This window comes from Rattus norvegicus, chromosome 6 (assembly GCF_021556685.1).
Source record: "Rattus norvegicus strain SHRSP/BbbUtx chromosome 6, alternate assembly SHRSP_T2T, whole genome shotgun sequence".
Lineage (NCBI taxonomy): Eukaryota > Metazoa > Chordata > Mammalia > Rodentia > Muridae > Rattus > Rattus norvegicus.
Window position 1 is genome coordinate 28,032,607 of NC_141539.1, and position 16,485 is coordinate 28,049,091.

Sequence of the window (16,485 nt, forward strand, 5' to 3'; positions counted from 1 at the left end):
TTTTGAGACACAGTCTCTCACTGGTCTGGAACTTACCAAGCAGACTAGGATAGCCGGCCAGTGAACTTACAATGACCTATCTGTGTCTGCCTCCTCTGCTGTGGGTTTACAAGAATACGTTTTTCCCCCCTTCTCTTCTTTAAGTGAGTTTTGGGAATGGGACTCAGACTCTTGTGCTTGCAAAGCAACCACTGTACAGTCTGAGCCATCGTCACACCCCTAACTCGGTTATTAAAGAACTTTAAATATCTGTCCAAACTTGGGGACTCTGGATACATTGGATCTCGAGGGGGACTGCAGTGCTGGGACCTGCCTAGAGACTGATCTGGCTTCCAAAATTTTGAAGACTCCCCTGTAATATCTTTCCGTTGTAATGGCACTCACTGGCCTGATAGCCTAGATCAACATGTCCTACAGTTGTCCAACGGCACCTAGCAAAACTGGAGTCTTTAGAAATCTCCCGAGGCTCAGGTACTCTTCCCCATGTGAGAGAAAGACAAAATAGTGTGATTCAAAAGCAAGAATTTTAGGAGAAAACCTTCGTTCTCATCAGCGTTACGCACTCTCCCGCGGAGCTGTCTCACCCCAGGGCCTTGGTTTCCCCGTATGCCAAACAGCCTGAGTGAAGCAGGCGTGTGAGGCTGCACCATCTCAAGAGCTTGGCGGTGGTGTTGTGTAACTGTCTGCCATCTGTTACTCAGATGCGGCCCCACAAAGCGCTGAGCAATGGACTCCGCCGCTGCAGCTCCTGCCTGGAGCTCTCAGTGACACTACAGCTTGCTTGGGAGGTCCTCGCTGCAGGGCTGACACAGAACACTTTGCAGGCCCAGGACTGGGACTCGAGGGTGAGGCTCTTGGAAGAGATCCAGGGAGTTCGGAATACTGCAGGAGTGGGTGCTCTCGCTACTCTCCATCGCTCCCTGGACAATTATTTACCCAGGCCTTTGCCTGCCTGAACAACACCTGGGGAGAGTGGACCCAACATTCCAGAAGCCACGGGTCCAAGAGAGACAAGTGTGGGACGTCAGCAGGGGGTCTGGGTGGTGCTCAGCTGCATCTCATAGGCTGGCAAGCTTTTTCTGGCTGACTGAGTCCAGCCCCAAACTCCTTACCTACATCCCCGCTCCAGTACTCTACAGGGCGTTTGCCTCATGGATGAAAGACAAGATATCAAACACAGGAGGTTTGGTGGGGGCGCCTCTGTTTCTGAGCACGCGTCTTGAGGGCTTCATGACACCGGAGGAGGAATTCTGGAGAACTGATTGACACCTTTCTCACCTGCATTTGGGTGTGGGCGCTGTCCCTATACTAAACCCTAGCTCTGTGAGTGAAAATGGCAGGGAGCAAGCGTCTGAGTCACTTACCCTGTCCTCACCTGGAGAAACTTGGAGGTAGCATCCCTCTAACTAAAATGACAGGGTTCCAGTGGCCACTGCTCGGCAGACTTCACAAAAACTTAAACCTTTTCTCTTTGAACTCTGAGGTAATTCAGTGTTAATGTACATAGGCTAAGTTAGGAACCACGTCTCCCTCTTCTACAGTTATGGTTAGAATTTCATCCATCCTATCTGAGGCCTATGTGGAAACTGGAGTCAGATTTGCCCCAGTCTCTAAATCCAAGTGACTTCAGTCTGTATCTGAAAGATATATTGCTTAAAAGCATCTGGGAAAGGCATTTTGGAAGATACTTTCCTGAGTGGTCGCACTCCCAGGACCACTTTTCTCTCAGCTTCCCATAGTGGTGCTGACTTTAGACCCTTTTTTGTGACAAGCCCCGATATTTTACAAGAAAAGAACACCCCTCAGGGATTGAATTGTGCCTTAGTTTTTTTAAAAGGACATCTTCCAAGTTAAATTTAGATCGGCTCAGTTTTCCATTAAGAGAAAGTTACCAGGCACCTGCTCAAAGGCAAAGAAATACCTTGGGGGAGATGGCTGAACTCGACCTTGGCCCTGAAATGGTCAAGCAAGTAAGCCTGAACTTCAGACAGCATCTGGGTCAACCCCACTATCCAGTGATGGCTCCAGGTTAGCGGACCCTACCGTGAGCACCACGTGCAGCGCCCCACAGCAAACAGAAACTCCTCCCAGTCAGTGCCTCACCTGGCGCGGGTTGGTCCTTAAGTATCAGCTTGCGGCTGTTGTAGCCAGTATCCTCCTCGTAACTCATCCCCGCCCAACCCCTCCCAGCACAACCCTAGCCCGGGATGGTCCCAGAGCTGCATCCCAGGTCCCTGAACCGCACGGTGCTCCTCGGTCGGCGGGAGGCGGTAGCGCCCCCGCTCAGAACCGGGTTCGCTCCCGCCCCACTCTCCTTCGGAGTCAGTCTGTCTGTCGAGCCCGCCCTCCCTCCGCGCTCCCTCCTCCTCGTGCTCCTCCGGGGGTGCCGGGCACAGCCTCGGATTCCACCTTCCCGGCTGCTCGAGTCAGTTTCCCTCGCGGCGGCGGCGGGCAAAGGCAGCCGCGGCGCGCAGCAGCATCTCGGCGGCCGCCGCGGCTCTCAGATTGGAGCGGGCGCCGGGCTGAGCTGCCCCTGGTCCCTTCCCGGTCGCGTCTCTAGTCTCCAGCACCCCTCGCCGCTCCGTCCCCGGCTGTGGCTTCCCTCCGAAGCCGGCGGGGCAGGATCCCGCCATTCAGCATCCGGATCCCAGGAGCAACGTTTCCCCTAGAGCGAGGCGCTCGGCGACTCGTGCCCCGCCACCCCTGACCGCCGGGGGGTGCCCCAGGGACGCGTCGCCACCAAGAGAAGCAGGCAGAGGGGACCATGCGGCGGCTGACTCGCCGCTTGGCGCTGCCCATCTTTGGGGTGCTTTGGATCACCGTGCTGCTGTTCTTCTGGGTCACCAAGAGGAAGTTGGAGGTGCCGCTGGGACCCGAAGTGCAGACCCCCAAGGTATGCCGTTTCGTGGCGCTCAGGGCTCCGGACACTAGCCTGTGGGAGGGTGCGTGGTCCACGCACTGGGTTTGAGGGTTCCAAGTCAGGGGCTCCGGGTGCCGCGAGCAGGTAACAGGCGCGGGATGCGGCCATAGGGAGGTGCTTGAGGAATTTAAGAAGCTTGGGGCGTCTCCGTATCTTTGGCGTGTGTAAGTGGCAGTGGGCGTGGGTGATGGGCGCGCGCTCGCAGGCAGAACAGGGCTCCTAACTTAACTAGCAGTCCGGTGGCCAAGGGGGCGCTGCGGACTAGCCACTCTGGGACTGACTGTTGGTGGGTGCCGCTAGAGGGTCACTGGAGGTTGCTGGTGAGCGATGCTGGCACCCAGGAGAAGTCTGGTGGATGTGAAGACCTCCTTCCTTTTGCTGTCAGGCCTCAGAGGAGGAGGCTGATGACCCTGGTGCGGTGCGCACGCGAGCAACACTGGCGAGGCCACTGGAGGCCTCCTCGCGGGTGCCTTCCCTACCCACCTGGTCTGGCTTGGTGCCACCCCATTCGCTGAGTTGGAAGTTGATTGCGCTCAGAATACCACGGAGGAGCCCATAAGAACAGAAACCTTCCTACTGGCAGGGAGTTGGGGAAATGGGAATCCAAGTGGCTTTTCTAACTCTTGTCCAGTCAGTGCAGCCAGAGGGGTAGAAGGTTCCCCCTACTGGCTCTCTCTTGAGATTCAGAGCCCCTGCCTTTCTTTTCCACAGCCTTGTGCAAACAGAGCGAGGCCTCTGGGGATTTGCTGACAGCTAAACATTTATGAGCCCAGGGCAGCCTCTAGAAGTGGGAGAAGGCCTTGGAGGGGCCTGTGGTGGGAAGGAGGAAGGCTGATGAACATCACTGTGTTGAACGAGAGTGGATCTCACTGATAAGTACAGTCGGGGGGGGGGGCTACTGTGTGCTGAGTGCATAGTGGGTGCTTTCTTCATAAGTCGTTGTTGAATATCGTTCTTATTTCATAGGTGGGGAAACAGGACAAGAGTCTTTAATTAACTCGCCCTAGAACATACTGGATTTGAACTCAGACCTCCACAGAATTTTCCCACTTGGATCCAGAATAGTCTTTTGAAACAAAGTACACTGGCAATGTCTTTTGGAATCTTGCCAATGTTAGTTGATCACACAGTAAGTGTTTAGTTAGTACCCATGTAACTAGGCTATGTGCTAGGTGCCAATGAGATGCAGAGAGACAGGATTTGCTCCTAGGTGGAGCGTGGTTTTGCTCATCAGTGGTCCAGGACATGCAGGATTGACAGTCAAGTGGGTTCGCTGCACTGGGTGTCATGGGAGACTGGGGACTCCTGGAGGAGGATACAATAGGTGAGTGGAGAAGGATGGACCAGTGGCCCGTAGGCAGAGCACATCCTAAATAGGAAATAAATCAGGTTTGAAGGAACAGGGCATCTTGAAGCCTGGGGAGGTCAGAGGAATGAGACAGGGCAGTGTGTATGGGTCTCGTCAGGAAGGACCATGGACCTTGGAGATGGTTAAGCAGAGTAGTGATGCAGTGGATGGGTACGAGCTTCAGTCAGCCTTTGTAGTACAGGATCAATTTTCTCAACGACAACACAGACCCTGACCACGAATCTGTGGGGCTTTTTCTTCTTTTTCCCTAGGTGGTTCTGCTCTGTGTGCTGCAGTTAATGATGCCTGCAGGGACATGAACTTTCTCTGTTTTGTGCTGAATCTCATTACCTTAAGCTGACTTATTCTTAGTCTTGCCCCAGGGATATGGAGCAAGAGCTCTTTTCCCTTTGGGGTGGACTTTGTCTTTACTCCTCTCCGTCTTCTTATGCTGCTCTGTGTTCAATGCGTAGTGACAACAGCCAGCCAGGTGCCCGGCACTGTGCTAGGCTTGGGTGCTGCTCTGAGGGGTCTGTCCTGCCTGTTTGGAGAGTGTAGGGTAAACTCTGGGGAGTTCCTTGCTGATGTGGAATCATAAGCAAATGATAGTCCCATATCAGGAGTTTGTCTAAAAGTCTGTTCTTTGTCTCAACATTTCACGCACCCCTTATTTTGTATATTTCTCTAAAGCCTCAATAAATCTTGACACATTTTATTATTAGGTGTACCCTTCTCCCCTTTTTTGGCTACTGTTTTTCTAGATCCCACTTTTCACTTGTATGTGTCTATATATATGTCTTGTGTACATTTTTTATATATATTTATATGTGACCATTCCTCTGGATCTTAGTGTGTATGTCTTAGTTAGGGTTGCTATAGTTGTGTTAAAACATCATAAGCAAAAACACGTTGGGGAGGAGAGGGTTTATTTGGCCTACACTTTCGTATCGATATTCTTCACCAAAGGAAATCAGGACAGGAACTCAAACAGGGCAGGAACTTGGAGGCAGGGGCTCATGCAGAGGCCATGGAGGAGTGCTGCTTACTGGCTTGCTCTCCAAAGCTTGCTTAGCCTGCTCTTTTATAGAACCCAGGACCACCAACCCGGGGATAGCTCCATGCACAATGGATTGGACCCTTCTCCACTGTCTTAGTTTGGGTTTTACTGCTGTGAACAGACACCATGACCAAGGCTTACAGGTTCAGAGGTTCAGTCCATTATCATCAAAGCAAGAGCATGGTAGCATCCAGGCAGGCATGGTGCAGAAGGAGCTAAGAGTTCAACATCTTCATCTGAAGGTCATGAGGAGAAAGGCTGGCTTCTAGGCAGCTAAGACAGGGTCTATTAGCCCACACCCACAGTGACACACCTACTCCAACAAGGCCACACCTATTCCAATAGGGCCACACCTTCTAACAGTGCCACTGCCTTGGGCTGAGCATATGCAAATCATTACACAAGAAAAAAGCAAAGCAAATTCAATTGATTGTAGTTTTGAGGATCCAAAGACCCAGCCTATACTGGTGGGGAATGGATTGCTGTAGAGGATATACCCATGGGGAAACGGGTACAACCCAACGCTGGAAAAGGGAGTAGGGCAACAGCAAGGCCTGTCAGTTTAGATCAGTGGTTCTCAACCTTCCTAACTCTGCAACCCTCTAATACAGTTTCTCCTGCTGTGATGACTCCCAACCATAAAATTATTTTCACTGCTACATCATAACTGCAATTTTGCGACTGTTAGGAATCGTAATGTAAATATCTGCTACGTGGGAGGATAACTGGTTTGTGACCCCTGTGAAAGGGTCATTTGGTCCTTGAGACCCACAGGTTGAGAACTCCTGATTTAGACTCTTTTAATCTCTCTGAGCAGCATTCTTTTCTCCTGGGTGTGGACAGGACCCCTTCTGGAATGAAGGGCTTAGATCAGACAAGGTAGGCCAGAGAATTTCTTTATGGCCATCTCTAACACACAGAGTGTGTTAGACTCATTCTTTGAAGCTATATGACTTGATTTGGGTAAAGGAATCCTACTATCCCATGGCTTGCCCTAGGGAAGAGAGATTTCAGGTTCTTTGCCTTGCCCTTGGGAGAGAATGGGGATCAGGAGACAGGAGGAAATGCTCATCACGAGACTTTGCTTCTGAGACTTTCACTTTGTTTTTGTTTGTTTGTTTGTTTATATGTTTGTTTTAAAGACTTATTTGCTTGCTTTGTGTATGTTAGCACACTGTCGATGCCTTCAAACACACCAGAAGAGGACATAGGATCTCATTACAGATGGGCCACCATGTGGTTGGTGGGAATTGAACTCAGGACCTCTGGAAAAGCAGTCAGGGCTCTTAACTGTGGTGTCGTCTCTCCAGCCCCTCGGGTATTTTCTTTTTAAAGCCCCACATCAGCATGGTGGTGAGGGTCAGCTTATTTCTAAAGCCAGAACAGAGGACTTCCTGTGCATCTTCAGAGACGTTGAGGCTGCTGCAGGTCTGGGACAGGGCTCCTACACTGGGGACTGCATAGCTAGTCATAGGCTCTCAGGTCCTGTTCTCCTTTCCTTGGTGTGCTGTGGAATGTCCCCATTTTCCTAGTCTTCACAGCAGTCCCGATGCAACCCTCTGCTCAGAGTGTCACCATCTGAGTGACATGGATGAGGACAAGATTGCTGCAGTCATTGGATTTTTGTCTTAGTTTCATTAGGGGGTGATTCTAGGAGCTGGGCTGACAACTCAGTAAAGGGCTAGCCTCGGTGCTCAAGCATGAGGACCTGAGTTCTGTGTCCAGCACCCTCCCCCACTCCCAAAAAAGCCACTACTATCACAGGACCTAATGAGTTGCTAGGAAGCAGGTGGGGACAGAGAGGAAATGGTGACTGTGAGAAATGTTGCTGCCTTGTAGTACGGCCACCTCTTTCCTCCAGGCTCCGTCACATGTGCTCTTGGGATCTCAGCTCTATTGAGGTAGGGACAGGATTCCTGGCTGAATTAGCGAGTTCTAGGCTACTGAAAGAGCTGGTCTCAAAAGACAAGGTTGGGGTAGGAGAGATGGCTCACCTGGTGAAATGCTTGCATGCAGCTCTGAGTTTGACTCACTAGCCTGAACAAAAGAAAAAGAAGACGGGGCAGTTGTCACAGTGTGCCACTGTAATCCTGGATGTGAGGAGCGAGACACGGGCAGAGCCCTGGGGCGCTCTGGCAGGGCAGTGTAGCCAAATACTGAGCTCAGGCTTCAGCAAGGAAGCCCATCTCAAAAACTAAGGTGGAAAGTGATTGAGGAAGACACCTGAGAGCTACTTATGACCTCCACAGGCATGCATGTGCTCATATGCACACACTCACATAAACATGTGTGCAAACACACACACACACACACACACACACACACACACACACACACACACACACCTCATATAAAAACAAATGAAATACCAAAAAAAGAAGGTAGGTGTAGCTTCTGAGAAATGACACCTGAGGTCTATCTAGGACTCTACGCTCATACACATACGAGTGCACACAAGCACACACGCGCACATGAGAAAAGCTCGCTCTATTAACAGCTCAAGACAAGATTTCTTTAAACTTAGCCTTTTCACGTTCATTTGGTTTTAACACTGGCTCTCTAGCCCCCAGTCATTCATCATGTCTCTAATCTCTAATCGGAAACCACGTGACAAGTTTGATGTTTTATTCAAACTGTATTTTAATGGTAAATACCGTATCACTGAAAAAGACCTGACAAAGGCATGTTCCCTTCTCTTGTCATTTGTTTGCCATTTGGAAAATTATGTAACTGACGGATTAATTAAAAAAAAAGGGGGAGCAAAAAAATTTTTTTTCGTGTGTGTCTTATTTCCAAGAAACTAAATTTAGTCCAAAGGCTTAGTAAAAGCAAGAGTTTCAGGCCGGAGGGTAATTTTTGAAGAAAGTATTAGGAATGTAAAAGCTTTGGGTAAAGCGCCTCCAGCCTGTGTAAATGTCTTGGAATGTACTAGAAGAGCAGCAAACGCTATTAGAACATAGCTTGTCGTTTTATTGCATTTGTGTACCTCTGCACCTTACCTATACAACACTGTTGTCTTATTTTCCATCTAGTAATTTCTCCAATTAAGACAAATTATGATTTTCCAGAAGGGTCCTATTGAGCTAGTGACACTTGGTTTGTGCACATTGGATTCTGTCCAGGGGATTTGGCCCTGGCATCCCCAGAGCCAGTCTACTTTCACATGTCTGCTCTCTCATTTGCTGTGCATGTGCCCACGCAAGGTGTGGACCAACTTCCCTTCTAAGGCTATCCTTGGAGCAGGGTACTAAGGTGCTATAAACAGGTAGCCCGGAGCACTGCCTGCTCCTGCAGCCAAGTAGGAGGTTGGGATTATAGGAAAGAGCTTTGCTTTAGTTTCTAGAATAAACCTTTACATCTTTAGGAGTGTATTTAAAAAGCTTAGCCACCGAGCTATCGTTTCATGACCTCCATGAGAAATTTGCCCACTCAGAATTAATCCATGATGCGATGACATTTGCAAAGTCCAGTTGTCTGGTCCTCAGAACCAAGGTTCTGTCCGTGCTCTGACTGACTCCCTTTTGCTTTCCTGGCTCTCTTTAGCCCAGGCAGAAAGCCCTGCCTCAGGGACCCAGGTGGCTGTGCTCTAGGGACATCTTTGACTTAGCTGGGGGGCGGGGTGGGGGGAGAGGTTTGGTGCTCCATACCCTTTGTTTGCCAGTAGAGCTTGCCAGTAGTCAAAACAAAGGTCAACAGTCCCGTCTCTCCCTCCCTCCCCTGGAAGCACAGAATTAGACGTGCTCAAGTCAAAAAGCTCGCAGGGGCAGAGTGGGCTGGAAGGCAAATGAGTGTCTCTCTCAGTGTCTATAAGGTGGCCTTCTTCAGGGTTGCCCATCCCTCCAAACCACTGGGCTCTCACTTCTGTTCCTCAGAGGTCATTTGTAAACCAAGCAGGGACAGAATAAGCCCACCGTCTGCAGATGCCTAAAGCCCAGGATTTCTACACTTCCTGCTTCCTTTCCTACACCCTTCCATCCCAAATTTCCAAGAATCTTCCCCTTCGCCAGGTTCCCAGGATCGGGTTCTGCAGAGCCCTGTTTTGTGCCTTTGTTTGATTTCTAATGTTTGCGGTTTTGTCACTCATCCAAAGTGTCACAAAGCCCCTGTTGGGTCTTTGGAAAATAATCTGAATTAGAAAGCAGGGACAGTTTCTCAGCTCTTAGGGGGAGAACAGGAACCCTGCCATGGCCTCTGCACACCTACTCCAGAGACCCAGAATGACAGCCTGGCCATCTGTTTGGGAGAAATGAGCTTGATGCGCCTTGTGCCCTCTGCAACTGGCAGCTGGCTCTTTTCATGGCCTGAGCTATCCTGAGCTAGGTGCTGAGTTTGCCCCATCTGTGGCCCCCAGGTACTCGTGAGAGCCAGGCGATAAATTCTAGTCTTCCTTAGAGCCTCCACGGTGTCAAACTCAGGCTTTACTTATACACATAGCAGCTGGGGTGTCTTTTTTCTGCCTTTGGCAGTGCCAGGACTAAGTCAGCCTTTTCTCCTCCTGGCTCAGTCGCCTCTGCTGTGAGCTGGGAACAGCAATCTATAGCATGGATGGTACACGGTCAACCCACCTGCAGTGAGAGCTGTTTCAGGTTAGTTGTGAGTAACTCTGAAGGGAGACCCCATGGCTATAAATTGTGTGTGTGTGTGTGTGTGTGTGTGTGTGTGTGTGTGTGTGTGTCTTTGTGCCTGTGTCTCTTTGTGCATGTGTGAACGTATGTACAGGTCTGACTCTGTGTGTGCATGTATGTGTAGGTGAGTGTATGTGTCGGTGTGTATGAATGTATGTGCAGGTATCTGTGTGTGTGTGTGTGTGTGTGTGTGCATGTATGTGCAGCTCTCTGTGTGTGTGTCTGTGTGTGTGCATATATATGCAGGTGTTTCTCTGTGTGCATGTATGTGCAGGTGTGTGTATGTATGTGTATGTGTTTGCATGTGCATGTATGTGTGTGTGTGCATGTATCTGCAGGTCTCCCCCTGCCCCCGTGTGTGTGTGTGTGTGTGTGTGTGTGTGTGTGTGAGAGAGAGAGAGAGAGAGAGAGAGAGAGAGAGAGAGAGAGAGAGAGACGAGCAAAGGTGAAAATCACTGTGTCTTCCTTATTTCCTCTCCATCTTTCTTTTGGAAACAGGATCCAGCTAGACTAGCTAGCCAGGGAGCTTCCCATTTCTACCACCCTGGTGTTGAGATTACAGGAGTGTGTTGCAGTGCCTGGCTTTTTATATGTGTGTTAGGGATCCAAACTCAGGTCCTCGAGCTTGCGCAGTAAGCAACTTACTCCCTAGCTCCTATTACTTGTCTTTTAATTATTTTACCAGGAATGCTAAACTAACCAAAAAAAAAAAAAATCAGTCTCTGAATCCTCAGATGTTGAACTGATTAAGAAAGAAAGAGCCCTAGGGATAAAGAACATTCTCTCTCTCTCTCTCTCTCTCTCTCTCTCTCTCTCTCTCTCTCTCTCTCCCCACCCCAACACTCACACTCCCTCACGTACACAGATGTATGCATACACTGGTGCTCTGGGGAGTTCCTTAGAAGCTCCTGAAATTTGCTGGCTCTAGTACTTTGGTATTTCCGAGTAAGTGGCCTGAAATGACCTCCTGGGGCAGCAGGCTTAGCATCTGGCAGCAGCCACTGCTGTCACAGACCTAATGAGTTGCTAGGAAGCTGCTGGGGGCAGAGAGGAGATGGCGACTGTGGTGTGAGAAATGTCGCTGCCTCGCAGCACCACCGCTTTCCTCCAGGCTCCATCATATCCTTTCGCTTTTCGTCTGCCCACCCCCTGAAATCCTAGTGCTGTAAGGTAGAGAGCCCAGCCTACTGGGGAAGAAGCCCCACTGAGAAGACTGGAGAGACAGAGGTGGTCTGGCCCCAGTCCCTTTGCTTTGCAAGAGCCTGTTACTTCCCCACAGGCTCCAAGGTCAGGGACAGCCTGCCACTCTGGTTCTTGGAGCTATAGGACTGCTCTGGACACAGAGGCGGCAGGCAGGGTTTCTTTTCTTTTTTCATTCTTTCTCTTTTGAAGGGAGTTCTGCTTTGGGCCACTGTGAGCCATCCAGCCTTCTGTCAGCAGGAGCCCTCATCTCTGGAAATAAGAGAAGTCTGATCCCCCAGCTTCCTGGACAATGGTGATTTCGAGTTCAAAGCCTTGTCTGAATACTATTTCCTGGAGACACGATTTGCCACTTTAAAAAAAAAAAGAATTAAATTCTCCTCATGTCTCCTGTCTTCCTAACTGTGTGCACTTCAGAGATCTTTTAAGGAAACACGGGCAAACAGAACAGCGTGCATGTTCCTGCCAGTAGACTTGAAGGCCCGCTGAAGAGAGCAGCGATCTCCACAGCCTGCTTTGCCGGCAGTCCTGTGGTTCACACCCATTCTATACCTCATTCAATGACATGGGAGAGCGGGAGCCATGTCTAGAGCACAGGGGGCCATCCCGTCTTAACTCCTTTGCTCTACCGATAGTTTCTGTCCTCAGTGGAGACGTGGGACTTGAAAAACAAAAATCGTCTCTTGGTTGTTGAGGCTGAAGGTTTCTAGATCATCTCTTATTCCCCTGAAAACATTCTATCCATTTCTGATCTCTCTCTGCTCCCCAGTCATAGAGAGACCGGTCCAATCAATATTTATGTGCCCATCACTTGCAGCTGTGACACTCAGGCAATAATGGCTGCCAAATTCCTTGATGGCCATTGAAATACTCACGGGTGCCTGTATCGGAGGCCCATTGTCTCCCAGGCTCTCAGGAAGAGCAGGCCACGTGATGCAAGGATTAATTAAGCCTCTCGGATAATTGGCTATTAATAGATGGCCAATTGATGACTGCCAGCTGGGTGCCGAATTGACTAATGTCCTTATGGTGGGCAGGTGGTTGACTTCAGAAGAGAAACAGGCTGGAAGACCTGACTAATTAAATACTGAATCAGGAAAAGACACTAAGAGGTAGCTTCTTTGCCCCCCCCCCTGTGATATTTTACAGTTTACAAAGCATTTATCTGCACGAATGCTTCATTTGATCCCTCCTGCGCCCCTGCGCGATAGAAGCTACTCCTATTCTTGTTGTCTGAGGTCTGAGAAATCTGAGGTTACACAGGGAGGGGACTTGGGCAAGCTTGCCCATCCAGGACTTGCTTCTTTTTGGACAACAAAGCATGTGCTATTTATTTCTATCATGAACATGTTCAACTCTGGTTAGACTCCCTTTCCAGAGAAAAATGAAATATATACTGTTTCCATGTATGATAATGATACCTGCATGTTCTTTATCCGTTGCTTTTCTGTCCACAGAAGGGACCTGGCACAGGAACTAAAGGAAATGCAAAGTTAGTGGGGCTCTGGAGCCTGAAGGCCATCCTGGCCCTGTGAGGTAGGAGGATGCCAGAGCTGAAGTTGCAGATTTGGTCTGAGAAGTGGAGAGGGGCTGCCTGCACAACACTCTCTAGTCCCATCTTTAGACACCTGTGCTGACCTCATCTAGGCTCTCCGTGGTCTCTCAGTCACCTCCCCTCCCAGCCTGCACAGTCAAACCACAGGAGATGAGTCTCCGCCACCATCTATAAGGTTGCCTCCACTCGGAAGTCAGCAGGGTTGTAGAATTAAGACAGACTGTCTACCCTTGGTTTGACCCCTTTCCTGATGAACACGGTCCTTAGATAATCAGAAGCAGTTCCCCTCAGAGAAGAAATGAATGTCATTTGAAAGAACTGAGCCCAACCTGTTTGCAAGGCATGGCAGGAGCAGAGAGATGACTCCAGGGAGCGGGTGGAGAGGACAGCCAGCATCTCCTTAGCTCCTACCTTCTCTGCTGCAGGGGTCCCAGCTTGTGTCTGTATATACAGAATGGACCGTAAAGGCTACCCTGGAAGGTGGACAGATGACTGCTTTGTTCTGCCTGGCAGATGGACTGCTGGTTCCTTACTCATCCTAGGCTAGCTTGGAGTTAGGAGCAACGCACATTCCTAAACTCAGCAAATCCCCAAAGCAAGCTACTTGCCATCTTCTTGGGCATTCTGCCTACGCTTTGGGTAAACTATGGAAAGTCTCAGGGTGGTGCTTTTGCTATACCCCTAAATGACAAGGTGAGCGGGGTTCTCTATTCCAAGATCCCCAACTGAAACATGAAGTTCTTACTGTCACGCACTGCATCCTGTATTTTCAAAGGATGCGTTTGGAGTGTGAGGGGATAAGCCTTGAACTGTCTCCTCTGCTCGGCGGCCCTGATGGCTTGGTAAGTATTTGTTCGATTCTTGGTCACGTCAGCTCTGCAATTCTCCCTGCCTTGCTTCAAACCAAGATTATTGTTTCTGTTGTGTTTCCTCCCAAAACTGAACATATGTTTTGGAAAACTGCTTGTCATGGTCTACTAGAGTTGAACACGTGTGCGTACCTATGATCCTGCAATCTCAAGCATGCTCTAAACATATTGCAGTTGGCAAACTTTCTTTTTCAGATTATACGCAGTTGTTCAATTCTGCCGTTGCAGTATAGAGTCCGAGATGTGAATGAGTGGGTGTGGCTATGTTCCAATAAATGCATTATTTTGGAACCCACAATTTGAATTTCATGTATTTTTCATATCTGGTGAGATGGTTTCTTCTGGTGGTAATACTTTCAGATATTTATGAATGTAAAAATGACCATTCTGTGTGTAAGATGTGCTAAGCCAGATGACAGATCACATTTGGCCTGCAAACCACTGGGATTCTACTTATTTCGGAGTACCAAAGCAAGTCTCTCATGCTGGAAGTCAGTGTCATCATTGACCTTGGTTGAGGTTAGTGGCTAGAAGGTGCATTTTGTAGTGGAGTGTCTGGGGACATTCAGGTCGATCTGAGTGGTAGTTTCACAGCATACTTACCTTATAAAAAAAAAATCACCAAATGCCCAGCCCTATTCTTTTGCCTGTTCTGCTTCTGTAGACAGTTCAAAACGAAAAAGATCCGAACAGAGTGTGGCTGAGTGTGACTTCAGGTCTTAACATCTCATTTAGGGAGCAGAACCTAGCAGGAGTCTCTACTCTTTTTTTAGGTAGTGTTTCTGATCTCTGAATAAGGCAGTCTTTGGAGAAAGGCGTTGGCTTGTCTTTGCAGTTTCCCAATTCCTGTTCCCTTTTGTAGACAGACATTTAACAATTGGTGTGGCAGAGGTTTGCAGCCATCTGAGGTGTGTGCTGGGTATTCGTCTATTTGAGGTTGCAGCAGAAGAGTAAAGGATTGCCAGGGGACAGCAGGGATGGTAGAGGGCATTGGGGACACACACACAAAGTCCTACCGTGAGTAGGACTTTGACTGAAGTAGTTCCCTTATAGCACAACTAGTCTGAAATGCACCTATTTTTATAGGTAAAGGGTAAGGGCTTAATGGCAGGAAGTGTAATCACACAGAACAATATGCCACAAAGAAGACAGTGCTCTCCTTAATGTTTCTGAGAAAAAAATGTGGGGAAGCAACATTGGTGCCAGTCGGGATGCTCTCTGGGGTACTCATCTGTCACCCAGGACAGGGACATCATGACTTTTGCTTTTCAGAATACCCAGAGGCATCCATGGCAGTACAAGCCTGCAATCTTAGCACTCAGGGGAGGGGGGAGCTGAGTCAGGAGGACTGCTGTGAGTTCAAGGCTACGTCGTGAGTACTGTGGGTATCCACTAGTGATCTACTTATGATCAGGCTTCTACAAGCAAACAGAAAACAAAAATACCAAACAGACTTCTCAGTCCCCAGAGCCCCCCTCCTCCTTCTGGTTCACTTTCTCTCTGCCTCACCACTCAGCCTGGACTTCCCTCTCTCCCTAAGTCAAACCAGTTCTTCTCTCTTGAAGGTGAGGACTCAGAAATGGCAGTCAGGCTCAAGCATGCGCTTCTTCTAGATCCCAGAATTCTACACATCTTGATTGCATCGTAAACTTTCAAGAAAGATAGTTTTGTATCAGAAGCTATCTCTTCTAGCACAAGTTATTTTAGGGCACTATTCAGGGAGAAATTTTTAACAACATTTTCAAAGAGAAATATGTTGGGCTTTCATCCCACTCCATTGTGGAACACCAAGAGTGTTTCTGCTCCTAGGCTTAACCTTTGAAATAAACAAGTTTCCAGACTTTCACATTCTTGAGCTCGCTAAGGTGCTTCAGGAACATCTCAGGATTGATTACAGCGGGAGCGGTGAGGAATTAGTCAGCAGATGCTCAACATACAAAGGCTGCAGTCGATGGCTTAAAAGACTCCTCAGCATCACTCCTCAGAGAGGAATCGTCCTATATCTAGCATAATAACACCAATTATTTGGTTGTTTGTGCTGAGAAGTTGAAAGCTATAGTGTGCCCGGAAAATACTCAGCATGGAGCAGTAATTATAGATCAGCTGACAATAGAAGACGCAGTGGTTTGACTGCTAATTAGATTATTAGCACTCAAAACAAATACCTGCTATTAACCATAAATGAGCTGTGTTTATGAGATTTCCTTCTCCTTTTTGTACTTATTTCTTTTTATAGTGTGTTTTTTGCTTCCTCCTATCTGTGCCCTGACTCCCCAGTTCTTCATCACATGAAGCATATTTTGTTTGTTGAGCCGCCATTAAATTATTTGTGTGTGCACCTGTATACTCAAGTATATGCATGTGTGATGCTTTTCAGGTTCAAAAGGGGTCTGAGTGATGTCATGTATTGTCACATGTCAGGGCTCTTGATGGAATACAGAAGGTCGTTTTAGGAAGAAGCACTTTGGGCCCTGATGCAGGAGTGTGGAGTACTTTTGAAGAGAGAGGAATTATAGGATTTTTTGGGGGGGGTGTATAAAATTGTACTGGGGTTTATTGTCAATGAAATAAAAGATCTGGCTGCTTTATTTTGTGTGGCACTTGTTATTTTGGACTCAAGGGAGGTACAGTGGACATCTGGGTTTTTCTTATATTCCTGTACCCATCCCTACCAAACAGGACGTCTTTCTACAGACAGGTAGACTGTCTGGTCCCAGGTAAGTGAGATACCAGCCTTCCTGCTAGGAGCCCCAATTGTCCACCAACAGTTTATGTGGAAAGATACTGTCTCCAGAGGCGAGGGTGTACAACTGCTTTTTAGAAGTGCTGGGGTGTTATCCGTGTTGTCATTTATTCTTTACAATCACACTATGAGGTAGGCAGGCTGAGAGTCAGCTATGGGTTCATTCAT

General features: G+C 48.7%; 1 protein-coding gene across 1 annotated transcript in view; it reads left to right on the plus strand.

Annotated features, from left to right (window-relative positions):
- Positions 1-2,559: 2,559 nt before the first annotated feature.
- The window catches only part of Galnt14 (polypeptide N-acetylgalactosaminyltransferase 14), a 222,814-nt gene continuing 208,888 nt past the window's right edge, over positions 2,560-16,485 (plus strand). Inside the window, 1 exon segment of the mRNA NM_001012109.1 lies at positions 2,560-2,893. Coding sequence (NP_001012109.1) covers positions 2,765-2,893 — 129 coding nt within the window. The 5' untranslated portion in view covers positions 2,560-2,764.